Below are 12,877 nucleotides of genomic sequence, written 5' to 3'. Positions count from 1 at the left end.
TGCCCATTCATCAACCAACTACCACCACTCGGTGCAGGCAGGTAGTCATGTGTAGTGTAGCACCTTCCTTCCCAGCTCTGTCACCTGGTTTTCGTAAACCTTCTCGAAGTATATGTTAAGATAATCTCCAACACCATCTTATGTTTGCACGTTTTCCGACGTCAGGCGAAGTTTGGATGGAAGCTTCTGAGCAAACAAAGTTGATGACATTAAACGACAACCCCCCCCTCCTCCCTCTACCGCCACCACGTGTATACACTACGCTACCAAGCACGGGGATGGCATCCGCATGAAATCGAGAGAGCAAGTGTGATTACATTGTAATAGCTCGCCTCTCATGATTATTCTCCTCTTAGCCCGATGTGGTATTAGTCGTTGGGCATCTCATAGGCTCGGCCTTCCACTGCTGGCCGTCATTCATCTTGTTATGGGGTGTTGCCCAAAACTCTCACCTGCGTCGGGCCGGGTCAACTTTATGCGAACATAGACGATCTAGCTTGGTTGACAAGACATGATTGGACGCGGATCTGCGTCGGAAACGCGGGACACCTTGCGCTGCTCTACACTTGAGAGCTTATTTCTCGACGTGTGCTCGTGAATTTTCTCAAACTCCGCAGATAGTCTTCGCCTGCAATAGTTCTCATATACGATACGGTACTGCTGAAAAAAAAAATGGCATCGCTCGACGGAAAAGTGTACGCCTTCACTGGAGGGGCCAGCGGTATTGGCCTTGCAACGGCTAAGATCATTGCGAAGCGGGGTGCCACTGTGTGCCTTGCAGACATCGACCCCGAAGCCCTTGAGCAAGCCGAGGCGTACTTCACGGAGCAAAAGACACCCTTCTCGGTAACAAGAGTCGATGTGTCCGTGAAGAGTGAGGTCGAAACCTGGATAGATGGCATAGTAAAGCAATTCGGGCGATTGGACGGCGCCGCAAACGTAGCCGGCGTCATTGGCAAACACCATGGCATTCGAGCCGTCGCGGACCTTGAAGATGACGAGTGGCACAAGATCATTGCTGTCAACTTGACAGGCTGCATGTACTGTCTCAGGGCGGAACTCAGAAACATAGCGGACGGCGGTTCCATTGTCAACGTGGCCTCGATTCATGGCATCAAGGGTACGCCGCATCTTCCTATTGCTCACAAGTGTGAAGCTTCCATCATCTGACTAGCTCTTGATAGGTTTTGCCAAGCACGGCGCATATGATGCTAGTAAGCACGGTGTGATAGGGCTCACTCGAGCGGCAGCCAACGAGAACGGCGCCCGCGAGATTCGAGTCAACGCTGTTGCTCCCGGCGCCATCTACACACCATTGATGGAGAAGGCTTGGAAATTTCATGATCGCGCCGCCGACGCCGCCTTTGACGAGCCAACGTCTTTTCAACGTCAGGGCACTGCTGATGAGTGCGGGAATGTCATCGCTTTCCTGCTCGGCCCAGAGAGCTCCTTCGTGAGCGGGAGCGTCTATCAAGTCGATGGAGCCTGGTTGTGATCTACTGACGGCTCGGTGAGGCTTGCGAGACAATAATAGTCGGAGGTTTTGCTAGAATTGATGCTTTGTGCTTTTCACCAGACATCAGATGGGTCAACCTCGTGCTTCTCCCCGTCGTCCCTAATATGCTCGAGCTTGACGTCCCTCTTCATTGGCTTCCTCATGTCATAAGCGTCCTCGCCGTCGCGGGTAGGGTCTGTAGCATGGTCGCCATAGTAATCTTTGACCACGCGGAAGACGCTATAACCCATGCTCTTGTAGAATGTGATTGCCTTGTGATTGCTTGTGCGAACAAACAGGTCAACGAACCAGGCTTCGTTGGCGTCGGCTGCGGCTTCCAGCTGTTCGGAGAGAATCTTGCCGATACCCAGTCTTCGCGCCTCTGGCGCAACGGTCAGAGCGGTGATGTGGGCATGCCAGGGAAGGTAGTGTTCAGAGTATTTGTAGACGTCGGGCGATGACTCCAGCTTGCCCATGACTAAAGTATCAAGTCAGACAAGTCGAGCAAAGCGTAGCTGTGATCACAAACATACTGTAACCGATGATATTGCCGTTCATGTCCTCGCAGACCTGGAACATGGCTGGCCATTTGGCATGGTACTGGAGGTAAAATGCCAGCTCATACGTCTCGGTTAAAGGGTCAAGGTTGCATTTAGAGAACTTGTTGACATCGTCAGGACGGAAGCGGCGAAAGGTTGCCATGGCTGCCGGAGTGAATGGCGCGGCCGGCGATCAATTGAGGTACGGAGGGGGGGTTCCAGGCGGCAAGGGAGGGGTCGACGACGTCGGGAGATGGCAATTGTAAAGGAGCTGTAGCAAACAGTAAGGAGTGTAAGACGGTTCGGGAGAATAAGTACTCAAATAAAGCTTCAGGACAGGAGGTCGAGTCGGAATCGGTGTTACTGCCTCATCAATAGCTGCTGTAGTACTAAGAAGGAGCTTTTCGGAGCTGTCTTGCGGCTTCTAGGTTGTGTTCGGTGGCACCAGATAAGGGACGATAACGGCCCAGACTCCACCACATTCCACCTCTGGCTAATGGAGGAGAAGCACGAAAGACGGGAGCGTGTTTTTTTTTTTATTTTCTTGTGCCGACCTGAGGCTCCAGCGCGTGCATCTCTGTCAAGTATCTTTTCCCAGTTGCAGCACGTGAAAGATACATCAGCCAGATGCAGGGACCACCACACGTCTGCCACTGGCAGTATTAGCAGGAGTGACACCCTCCCCCTTCCAGATAGATTCAGATTCAGTGTCAGCGGTCAGAGTTTCTGAGACACAGTACCAGGGGTCCGTCGGCAGTATTGCCTTAGGAGCCTCGAAGCGCCACAGGAAGACGAGTATGATCTTCATTTCTTCGACAATATTTTCTCCCGGAGATTTCTTTGAGCCCATGTCCACCGCCAAAACCCAAAGGTCCAGTGAGTGACGCACAGGCGCAAGGGCTCTCTCTCCCATTACAACATAGTCTCCATCCATCTCTCTTCCGATAAATCAAACAACAAAGCAGAGCCCGCCGGATTGCATTAATTGGATCGCTGGCGCCGAACCGATATCAGCCCGCCTCTGAAATTAATAAAACCAGTGATAATCTCAACCTCGCCCACGGCCACCAGACCAATACACAACATTCCCTGACTTCCATGCATGGGATGGGCCGCCAATACTGATTTCTGCTCCGCCTAGACTGCTGTCAAGAAAGCCCAATTTTTGCACGACTGCTGTTTTCCCGGTGCTGGACCATCTTTACACGCTTCCCGCACCCATCTCCACCTGGATCTTCCTTGCCGTGTATTTGATGCGACAACCCCTGTTGTTTATCACTGCACCAGCAACCCCGGGACAGACAAGCAACAACATTGCGTTCATACTTGACTGTTTGGACTGCCAGCACACATACGTTACGGAGCGTCATCGACCCGGCATTTTCTCATCATAAAGCGCTGCTTGGACGGCTTGACCGAACACGTCCGCCGTTGCTCTCGCCGACCGACCGATCGCAACATTCATTCCCTCGTCACACCGTCAAGATGCCACAAACTCCGGGACACTCGCGCAACCATTCGGGCGTTGACGGCTCGTACCAGTACAACAGTGTCAACTCCTCCCCTCAAAATAGACGAACATCCAGGTCCTCCGCCGATCCCGCAACGCCCTTGCGCAGCAGCTTCAACAACCAAGACGCCCTGGATATCTCATATGCGAGCGGAGGCATGGACGGAGGCAACGGCCTAGGCAATCTTGCCGATGAACTGGCCGACGCCTTCTCCGACTCTGGAGACGAAGGAGAATACTACGAAGAAGAGACAAACAACGCCGAAAACAACGGAAGCGGGACGCCAAATATCAACGTTGAAGAAGCCACCTTTGAAGGAATACGGGACAGCGGGGTCGATGTTACGAGTCTCGGCGAAGCCGGCGGCAAGGGGAAGAACTTCAACCTTGGGCCACCACCAGCCGCTCAACGTGGCCATCGACGGAGCGGGAGTGAATACGACGGGAGCGAATATGGATCCGAGTCTGATCTTGACTCTCCCGGTATGCTGCCCAGCCTCGTTGCTAAGATGGATGCTGTCGAGTCTTTGGCGAGGAGGGGTACTGAGAGTAATGGAGGACCTACGGATGGTGTTTTCAGCCGGGTAACAGAAGGCTTGAGGGACTTGGGCTCGCAAGCCGGCGTTGAGGGCAGTGCGACAAGGCAAGTTCGAGACGGTTCACCCGCATCTGTGGTCATTGGCTAACCAAAGTAGACTCATCACCGCTCATTCCGCCCTCACTACCCACTTGACTCACCAGACTCGCCAACTACACAACTTGACCTTCCCGCTCCTCTCTCCACTCGTTCCACCGCCGGACTCGGAGACCATCGATGAGCTGCTTCCCCTTTTAATCGAGCTGTCCGAGTCGATGCCGCGACCGACAACGAAAGCCTACGACTCCCTCACAGCCCTCCACACCCTCACGTCGGACCTCGTCCAGAGCCTCAACTACCTCTCAGACACACTCCACATGTCCAGGCAAACAACCACAACGGCCACGCGTCGGTTGAAGAGCGCCAAAGAGCTGGTAGCCGAGATCAAGAGGGAAGAAGAGCTCCGGGAAGAGGGTGAGAGGTGGATCAACCGAGGTAACTGGAGCGAGAGGTTGGCCAACCGCGAGTGCGCGGGCGTATGCGGAGATGTTGTCGGAGGGTTTGAGGAAGTATGCAACAGCTGGCGGGCCCGCCTACTGGAGCAAGCCGGCGCTGCACAGGCCTAGACACGTTTTATACGTACTTTACGGGATGAAAGATCTGATAGGAGCGACTAGGGGGTTTGCCAAGGCGGGTTCGAGAGGCGGATTACTCACGTTCCCGGAGGCTGGCTAATACTGGATATTGAGGTCTGGGTCTGGCGGGCGATAGAGATCAAGGGCGTGCTTTTGGGTAGATCCGGGATCTTCGGCGGAATTCCCAGCGCTCGCAAACTTGTTAGACTACATGAATTTTACGAGTCGATGAAACATGAAGAGCCATGCCTAAGCAGGTCTCGTTACCTCTCCGAAGGGAAGAAATATTAAAGCTGGCAGTAGAGTTCTGATTTTGAAGCTACACAAACTCTACTCTTTTTCGGCTCAATTCTTTTGCGGCGCAAAGTCAAGGACCAGATGACAGGATGCAAAAGATTCAAAGTCAAACCGGTTGGAAGTCGAGTTACGCGATACTGCCATAACTTCGGAGACTCCTACCGGAAGCTGAGTCGCATCGTATGACTCCGCAGGGCCAGGGCGGGCAAGCAGTTCATCACGGGCGGCGCAATGTCCAGCTTGGGAATGTTAACACGGCGAATATGAGTAATTCTTATTTTCATGTGGCCAGCTGTAAATTGGCAATAACGATAAGTTTTGCTCTACAGCTTTCGCACACACAATGTGAGTCATGTATGCAGGTCGGCGGCAGCCCCTGTGTGATGTGAGATTAGTTTGTTATTATTTTCCTCCGATTCCATCAGGTATATAGGAGACTTATATCAGCGCTGTAGAGAAAGATTCCGATATAACAAAGGCTAAAAAATAATGCACAGAATTGTAATGGTATCAAATAGATCAGCACCAACGGCGCCTCCGGAACACCGCCCATCTTGGGGAAAGCAAGGAATTTTGCAAGGAAACACAGAGACAGAGAGAATGTGCACCAGACTCATGTCTGACTAATCCTCCTCCAGCCTTACGGTATACGCAGGCCGGGATGGCCCTCCGTCGGTGTCATCGAAACCGCCCGGGATCAGAGGCCGACGCTGCGCACTGACGGGACCCCGACTGAGTCGACTCGACTTGCTCGCGCGGCTGGCGCGGCTGCCAGGGCGCTCGGAGGGAACGTCGACGTCAAAGTCGGCGGGGGCATCGACCTGGACCTCGTCGCGGGCGCGGTTCATGGCGGCGAAGCTCGAGAGGGACATTTTGTCGTCAACAGAGGGGCGGTGTTGCGACCCAGCTTGCTGCTGCTGCTGGAACTGCTGCGCGATGCCGGGGGCCCTTCGGAGCCGGCCGTCTACGGGCGGCGCCTGGTTGCCCCGCTTCATGCCGGCCTCGGACTCGTCGTCGACGAGGACGACCATCCAGACGCCTACGGCGCAGTTGCTGCCCAGCAGGGGCGTGCAGTGGATCCAGCGGACGCGGCCTTCGCTGTTAGACTTGGTCAGCCAGCGGACTTTGGCGGTGACGCCGTGGCCGTCGGCGAAGGCTTGGGAGAGGCCGTCGCGGACGCGGTTGGAGCCGCCTATCCTGTCCATGAAGTTGGACTGGAGGATGCCCGGGAGGCGGAGGGAGGGGGAGGCGAAGAGGATGCGGAGGCTGGGGTAGGGCCGGACGAGTAGGTAGTGCTCGTAGACGCCGGAGAGCTTGCCGCTCGTCAAAGGCACGGCTGGGTTGGACTGGTGGACGGAGGAGGACTCGTCCTGAATTAGGATGCGTGGCTTTTGCCAGTTTATCGAGGATGCAGCCTGGCCTTCGTCTTGTGGGACGCGGTGCATGTTTCCGCCGCGTCTGCGTACGGTTTCGAGTTCGTTCATGTTGAACATTTCGCTTAGCTCCTCGAACTCGTCCTTTTCTTCCTCGTTGTCGTGTCGCTGCTGCTGCTGGTTTTGGCCGTTGATGGTGCCGACGGCCTCCTTCTCGACGACTAGGTTCTGCAGGGCATCCAGACCCGAGCTTTCTTTGGCGAGACCGGAGACGTCGACTTGAGCGCCGATGAAATAGCGGACTGTGCCGCGACTATCGTAAAGCGGCGCCACCATGAGGAGGTTCATGAATGGGGAGCCATCTCTGCGGTAGTTGAGGAAGGTTTCGTAGTGCTCTTTTCCAGCCAGGATCTTGTCACGGATACGTTGTACACTGAAGGGGTTGGTCTTTGGACCTTGAAGGAAACGGCAGTTGCGGCCAATGACATAGTTCATGCCGTATTGAGTCGTGCGGTGGAATTCTGTAGGCAATGGTCAGCTGCTAAGTAAGACGGGTAATATGAGAAGGAAGTGTATGCATACCCTCGGAAGCAAAGACGATGGGGTTGTCGTTTCTCGAAGGATCCGTCAAGCAAAACACTTCTGCCAAACCCTCGGACATTTCCCTGAGCTGAACCGGAAGGGTACCTGTGATACGCCTCTTGATAGACACGCTGACGGTCTGAATCCAGGTATGGGTGATGTAGGCGGGAAGATCTTGCTGAACGAGCACGTCGAAAGCAGCTTCGGCCTTCTTTCTCAAGGAGCTGTTGATCGTACTGTCGGTGTTGGCCATTGTGAACTCGTGCCCGGGCAGAGTGTCGAGGCCGCCTGCGATCGCGTTCGCATATGCAATGGCCCGGAGTGCTTTCAAGCAGTCCAAGAAGTAAGTCAATAGGGGGAGCGAGTCGGGTCGGGCATGGTGAAGGAAATCGGTAAACCGTTGGAGCAGTAAGTGATCATCAAAAATGGCCTGCAGATGGTCTTTCGAGAAGAGGAGCTCGGAGCGAGTTTCCAGCGAATACTGTCCGTTGTCGCCATGAGATGGGACTACAAGATCGAAGGAGCCGGGCTCAACTTCCTCTTCTGCCAAGGGCTCGAGAATCTCGTCATCACCGGCGCCTTTGGTCTGGAGAGCTGGGAGTGATGTGTTGTTCGTTTGATATGAGGACGATGTGGAGTTGGCCCTGGACCTTGAGGACCGCGTTCTCGGGCTTCTTGGTGGGCTGGAGGACATCTGTCGCTGCTGAACGTGGAGAGGCTCGGGAGACTTGACTCTGCCTCTTTCTCTTGGGGGAATATCAGGAGAACGAACAGCACTTTGGTGAGGTGTTAGCCGGCATTGCCCTCGACATATACGAGAGATACATCTCTCCTCTTACCTTCTATCTGGCCGAGGAGCTATGGTATTGGGATTGATGGGCCCGTGTCCATGATGTGCGGTCCAGTTCCTATCCTCATCGTCCTCCCAAGCCTCTTGGAACCTTGACGGGTTCAAGGGGCGGTCCTGATGCATCTTGGTGACTGGACGCTTCAGTGGAATGTCGGGAATATCGGCGCCGCCTTCGTCAAAGTCTACTTGTTGCTGCTTCTGACTGTGCAGAGACGTGACACTGAGAGAGCTGTAGCCGTTCATTTGAGGTTGCGTGAGTTCACCGTGCCTGTGTCGGCGGTGATTTGTGTTGTGGGCGGCAGCGACCTGAGCCATGTGCTTCTTTCGCCGGAATAGTGCTAATACAGAACGTGGTCCAGAATGATCACGAGCCGGAGATGTATCTGTTGATTGGGGCATTGCCACGGGCGTTGGGGGAAACGGAGAAGGGTTTATATTGGGCTTTGGACGAAGGCTGATCGTGGGAAAAGAGGATGAGCATCAAATGTCAAAGGAAGATAGCCGTGGGGCGCTCCAGCCATGGGCAATCCCGCAACGTCATCCAGCCAGCGAGCAGGACGGCGCCGTATAGAACAGCGGGGAGGTGATCAAAGGAGAGGGGCTCGGCAGAGACGAAGCAGATAGCAAGCTAGGAGGGTGTGCGAGACCATAGATCGACGGACGCCGATACTAAACTATTGACGGGCGAGGCGGAAGAAGCGCAAGCGGGCATGTCAGGCACATTTGCCCACATATGTGATAGAACCAACGTACTCTTCGTCAGGTACCCGTGAACCCGTCCCCTGCTCTCTTTCAAGGCTGGGTCCCCAGCAAGGCGCCAACATTGGCGGCAATCAAACAAGAATGGTTGAAAACCCACAGCGTTGCGTTGCAGTAGTCTGCGTGAGAAAGAGGTTCCCACGATGTGTGGTTATGGGGGAATGCCATTCGACAGCCGAGCGGAGAATGATCGCCCACTAGCAGAGCTGAGTATAGCTCCTGACCTTGCAAAAGAGATTTCTGAAGGCTGAAGAGGCCAGAACCTGGACGCCGGGCAGTCTTTGTTTGGTTTTCTGGCAGAACCTAGACATTCGCCGACGGGTTGGGGTTAGTCCCATTGCTCATCTGAGCCACGGACACTGCACGGTCTTTGGGGGCTTTTTGGTTCGGGTGAACCAAGCCGTCGTCATCCATAGTTTTCTTGTCAACGGTTCGGTGATGCCAGGGCCATCCTGATATGTCAAGAGAAGGCTAAAGGGGGGCGACATGAATGTTCCGACCCAAATCGGCACTTGCAAAATGATTCGCGCGCTCTGCAGTGTTACCAATGAAGACGTCAGGCCTGCCATTAGCCATGCTGAGTAAGAGATTGATAGACGGCGATGTCAAGCCAGGAGATAGATCATAGACGGGCTTTGACGGGGAAGCACAACCAGCTTCCTAGCATTAGGTTAGTTTCGGGAGGTAGTAGAGTGACCAGAGTGCATATGCAATATGGTTATCTCCTTTCGACAATGTACCAGTACACACCATTCTCTGTTTCCGTGTCCGTTTACTCCCCTGCTACGCTTGCCTCTTCTGCTGGCATCTTGACTCAGGCAGTGGCCGTGAAAGATGCTAAGGTACTTGTACCTCTTGCTGCAAGAGGTGGCCTTCCAGTGGTGGGATTTCACCATGTTCACCGCAACAGCAATGGTCGAGGAAAGGGCAAGACGAAACTTCGGCAAGAGAGTTGCCTGGGGTCTTCTGTAGAATTCAGGGCGTCGTGTGTCCTGCAGGTTGACCATGGCAGTCTTGTTGACCACATTTCCACAGTACGTAGCTAGATAGTGTAGGATTGGGCGTGAAGATGGAAGAAAGCAACACTGTCTGTGCTACCTCAATTGGCAAAGACGGGGGTGCTGGGGGTTGAGAATCGAGATTTCTTCAGCGAACCGTGGGAGCGAAGAAGTTGCAGACTCGGACTCTCTTGGCTTTCTCCAGTCTCGAGGCGGGCCCCAGCAAGGATGTGTCGAGGGACCTCCAGGAGTCCAGGACCCCCATGAATCCCACGCTTCGAGACTTGGACCAATTCGGCCCCGGCCCCACTGCGGCCCAGGACCCGGACCTCGACCAGTATCCTAATCGGGCAAAAGGGCGGCGCTCACGGCCTGGTGAGTGCCATTTGACAGTCGAGCTAGTATATGGGACTATCTCCTAATCAACTTTCGCGTCATATCGCTCGCTCCAATGTTTGGGACCGATACCTTGGAGCATGGTAGAGCTTACCGTGGGAAAGGAGCCAGGCTGCATTTCTTCGATGCCCGTGCTTTCTTCGATCCCCTCGATCCTCGGAGCTGCGATCTGAAGCCTGAATCGGCGGTCGGACTATATCATTTTCGAAGATGGACTGGAGATGATTTCGAATCTCCCATACGATTAATTCGCTACCACAAAGTAATTACAAACGGTCGAGAACAACCGGAATGCGTTACCTGAGTCGTGAATCTGTGTTGCCGGTATCGCGATCTCTCGTTAATCGCGAACAGATGGATTGTCTCCCTGATGTTATACCGGGAGTTTGCCCGCGTCTTTGTCAATCAATGCTGTTTGAGGTCCCGCCACTGAGCTACTGGCGCACGTGGGGTTTCGGTATCATGAGGGTTGACTCCTCGGTATTCGTAGGGCTATCACTTCTCGCATCGAGCAACTGGTTTCCAACATAACAGGTCATATCTCGTCGATGATCTGCGGATGGTTCAATTGTATTACATAGAAAGAGCACGCGGCGAGATGGATCGCCAAGGTCCCGAAGTAAGACACCCACGCGGCAGAGCGGAACAAAGCTCACGTTGCCGACGGCATGAGGGAAGAGCAAATCAGCTACCGGAGCTTCGGAGACTGGGCTGCATGAGTGATGGAGTCTGGAGGAGATCAAAACTGTGACGGGAAGCGTTTTCTCAGTAGTGCCAGTATGCCACCGTCGACGTCCCACCAAAATGCGTCCGGAACGAAGCATTGCCGGCTCGTGGCCTTGCGAACCTTGGAAGGCGGAGTACCGGTATGTGGACGGTACGAAGTATTGCGGTGCGGATTAGTGTTGAGTGGCGGGTGTACCTGGTCATCATGGCAATCAGGGATGACGCTGTCTGTCAAGGCAAGTCCACTCCCAAAATGCGAGCTGAATCTGTTCTAGCGTATAATGGGCGAAGATCACACGTCCTCTCTGGTTGTTGACGGATACAGCCAGCAATACATAGCATTGCCTCCTGACGAAGGGGCTCAAGGGCTACCAGGTGTAATGGCCAAAGCGCTGTTGGTTTCTCGGACAAGGATGCGAAAAAGACGGGAACCGGAGGTTGTTTAGTTTCCCACGTTCTTTGGACCCCTTCTGTAATTGTACCGGGAATGGCTTTGTAGACAAGGCGAAAGCCGTTGATCCAAGAGCCTCGAGCAAACTCTATCTGTATCAGTAGTCTGTACTCTGTACTTGCCGTCTCGCGTTTGACCCTGACAGCTCGTGTAAGCGGGGAGAGCTGATTTCCACCGGGGACCTGCCTTACAAATAGCAAATTAGCTTCATACGAGCTGTGAACGGCTGATGGGGTTCCGAGAGTTCGGTCGAGCAAATATGCCAGGTACCCGCATGGAAACTGGGGATTGAGAGGGATCTGCTTGTTGGACTTGGATCATTGCATGTGGCCAACGAGTCAAAAGCCGCATGTCAAATTGGGAAGATTGGCGGGAGGCACTCGAAGAGCTTCTTTCTGTCCCGAAAAGGCTATGTATCCTGTGTATCAGTCTGAGGATACCTAATGCCAGGCCATCTCCTGATCAGCTCTTCTGCAGGGGCGTGGGGGGCGAAGGTGCGCCGTGTGTGCTACGGCGTATGGATCGTCAAGTAGCGAAAATTTTGGTGCTGGGTTATTGAGTGTTGTGCATGAAGGAAGGCTGCATGGCTGGAAGGGATTATCCGTAGATGACATGAATTGCTAGGCATCCGTATCCGTAGATCATCTCAAGGTTCTTGCATTTGGGTGGGATTTGGAGAGCGTCGCTGCCAGTCTATCCGGACGAAAGCTCAGTGCAGCTGAGACCTTACATAAGCATTGGAGATGAGTCCTTAGCAGCACATGCCTGCTTATCTAATATAGACTGGCACTATACAGTGAAACGTGGCAGTGCGCATCATCATATCCAAACTGTCCAGTAACACGTTGTGCGACCCCTTTTTGGGAGCGCGAGAGTGCTTTACGCGAAGAAACGCGTTGCATCGCGTGGCTACTGCTACCCGCTATTGTTTATCATCGTCCTGTATGAGCATTGAATGACGTAAGGTAAGGGCCCTTAGCTTGAGCATTTGAGCGTCATGTCCGCAACTAAAAATCAATCAGCATCGAGGGTGAGTCTCCTGGATCTCATCTACGCTCAGTCTCTCATCCTATCAGTAAAACACGGTCGATGATAATACTGTTGTTGTCTTTTGGTGAATGGATAGTTAACGGTCAGTACTATTGTTTACGAAATTCCATCGGTTGGCTTCTGTGATACCGCGGAGGCTGGCCTTCTTAGCTTTGTCCTGGTGTACCGCTGGAGGTCTCCACCCAAGGGGCCAAAACAAAGCGCCCAGCACGTGTCAACTGGCTGCGAGTTCCCGAAGGTGCTAGAAGGCTAGGTGCGGCAGGTGCTCAATGGCCCGAATTTGGACCATTGAAACCTAGGTTGACCAGAAAGGAAAAAAAACACACAAACAAAAACAATTCTCCCAGCCCCCTCTTTGCGCAAGGGAGGCGGGAATCGTCCTAGCTGGAATGCAACGCGGCCTTTATTTTTGGACAAGACTGGCGACGCGACAATGCTCTTCCCGTGTAGTATGGAAGCGCGATGGAAGAGGGGAAAGCGTGAAGACATGGTTTTGTCCATACACACAAACAACCCAAACCTGACGCCAACTTACTTCCACATGGACAACAAGGGGCGTTTCATCGCGGCTGCCATCCCATTTTGGTCTTGTCTCGTCCCGTACCGTCCCATCTGTGCCTTGCATAGCTTCTTCTGTCT

At 53.8% G+C, this 12,877-nt stretch overlaps 5 protein-coding genes across 5 annotated transcripts; 3 read left to right on the top strand and 2 right to left on the bottom strand.

Annotated features, from left to right (window-relative positions):
• Nucleotides 1-672: 672 nt before the first annotated feature.
• On the top strand, nt 673-1,495 carry BDZ83DRAFT_753217 (short-chain dehydrogenase; the record flags this gene model as incomplete). Its single annotated transcript, XM_060514327.1, has 2 exons — nt 673-1,120; nt 1,185-1,495. 2 exons carry the CDS (start codon nt 673-675, stop codon nt 1,493-1,495), a joined length of 759 nt encoding a protein of 252 aa, XP_060363762.1.
• Nucleotides 1,496-1,569: 74 nt separating this feature from the next.
• Nucleotides 1,570-2,197, bottom strand: BDZ83DRAFT_580086 (acetyltransferase; the record flags this gene model as incomplete). The annotated part of the gene is made up of 2 exons (XM_060505312.1): nt 1,570-1,973; nt 2,029-2,197. The coding sequence occupies 2 exons, from the start codon at nt 2,195-2,197 to the stop codon at nt 1,570-1,572; spliced, it is 573 nt and encodes a 190-aa protein (XP_060363761.1).
• Nucleotides 2,198-3,519: 1,322 nt separating this feature from the next.
• BDZ83DRAFT_753215 (uncharacterized protein) lies at nt 3,520-4,747 on the top strand (the record flags this gene model as incomplete). The annotated part of the gene is made up of 2 exons (XM_060514326.1): nt 3,520-4,191; nt 4,286-4,747. The coding sequence occupies 2 exons, from the start codon at nt 3,520-3,522 to the stop codon at nt 4,745-4,747; spliced, it is 1,134 nt and encodes a 377-aa protein (XP_060363760.1).
• Nucleotides 4,748-5,676: 929 nt separating this feature from the next.
• BDZ83DRAFT_753214 (uncharacterized protein) lies at nt 5,677-8,173 on the bottom strand (the record flags this gene model as incomplete). The annotated part of the gene is made up of 3 exons (XM_060514325.1): nt 5,677-6,947; nt 7,009-7,784; nt 7,848-8,173. 3 exons carry the CDS (start codon nt 8,171-8,173, stop codon nt 5,677-5,679), a joined length of 2,373 nt encoding a protein of 790 aa, XP_060363759.1.
• Nucleotides 8,174-9,351: 1,178 nt separating this feature from the next.
• On the top strand, nt 9,352-11,935 carry BDZ83DRAFT_652785 (uncharacterized protein; the record flags this gene model as incomplete). The annotated part of the gene is made up of 6 exons (XM_060510554.1): nt 9,352-9,459; nt 9,590-9,651; nt 9,821-9,990; nt 10,593-10,630; nt 11,237-11,338; nt 11,813-11,935. 6 exons carry the CDS (start codon nt 9,352-9,354, stop codon nt 11,933-11,935), a joined length of 603 nt encoding a protein of 200 aa, XP_060363758.1.
• Nucleotides 11,936-12,877: the final 942 nt, after the last annotated feature.

This window comes from Colletotrichum acutatum (genome assembly GCF_030867785.1).
Source record: "Colletotrichum acutatum strain CBS 112980 chromosome Unknown BDZ83scaffold_61, whole genome shotgun sequence".
Taxonomy (NCBI): Eukaryota; Fungi; Ascomycota; class Sordariomycetes; order Glomerellales; family Glomerellaceae; genus Colletotrichum; species Colletotrichum acutatum.
Note: the sequence above shows the minus strand (reverse complement) of the source record. Positions and strands in the feature narration are given on the sequence as shown.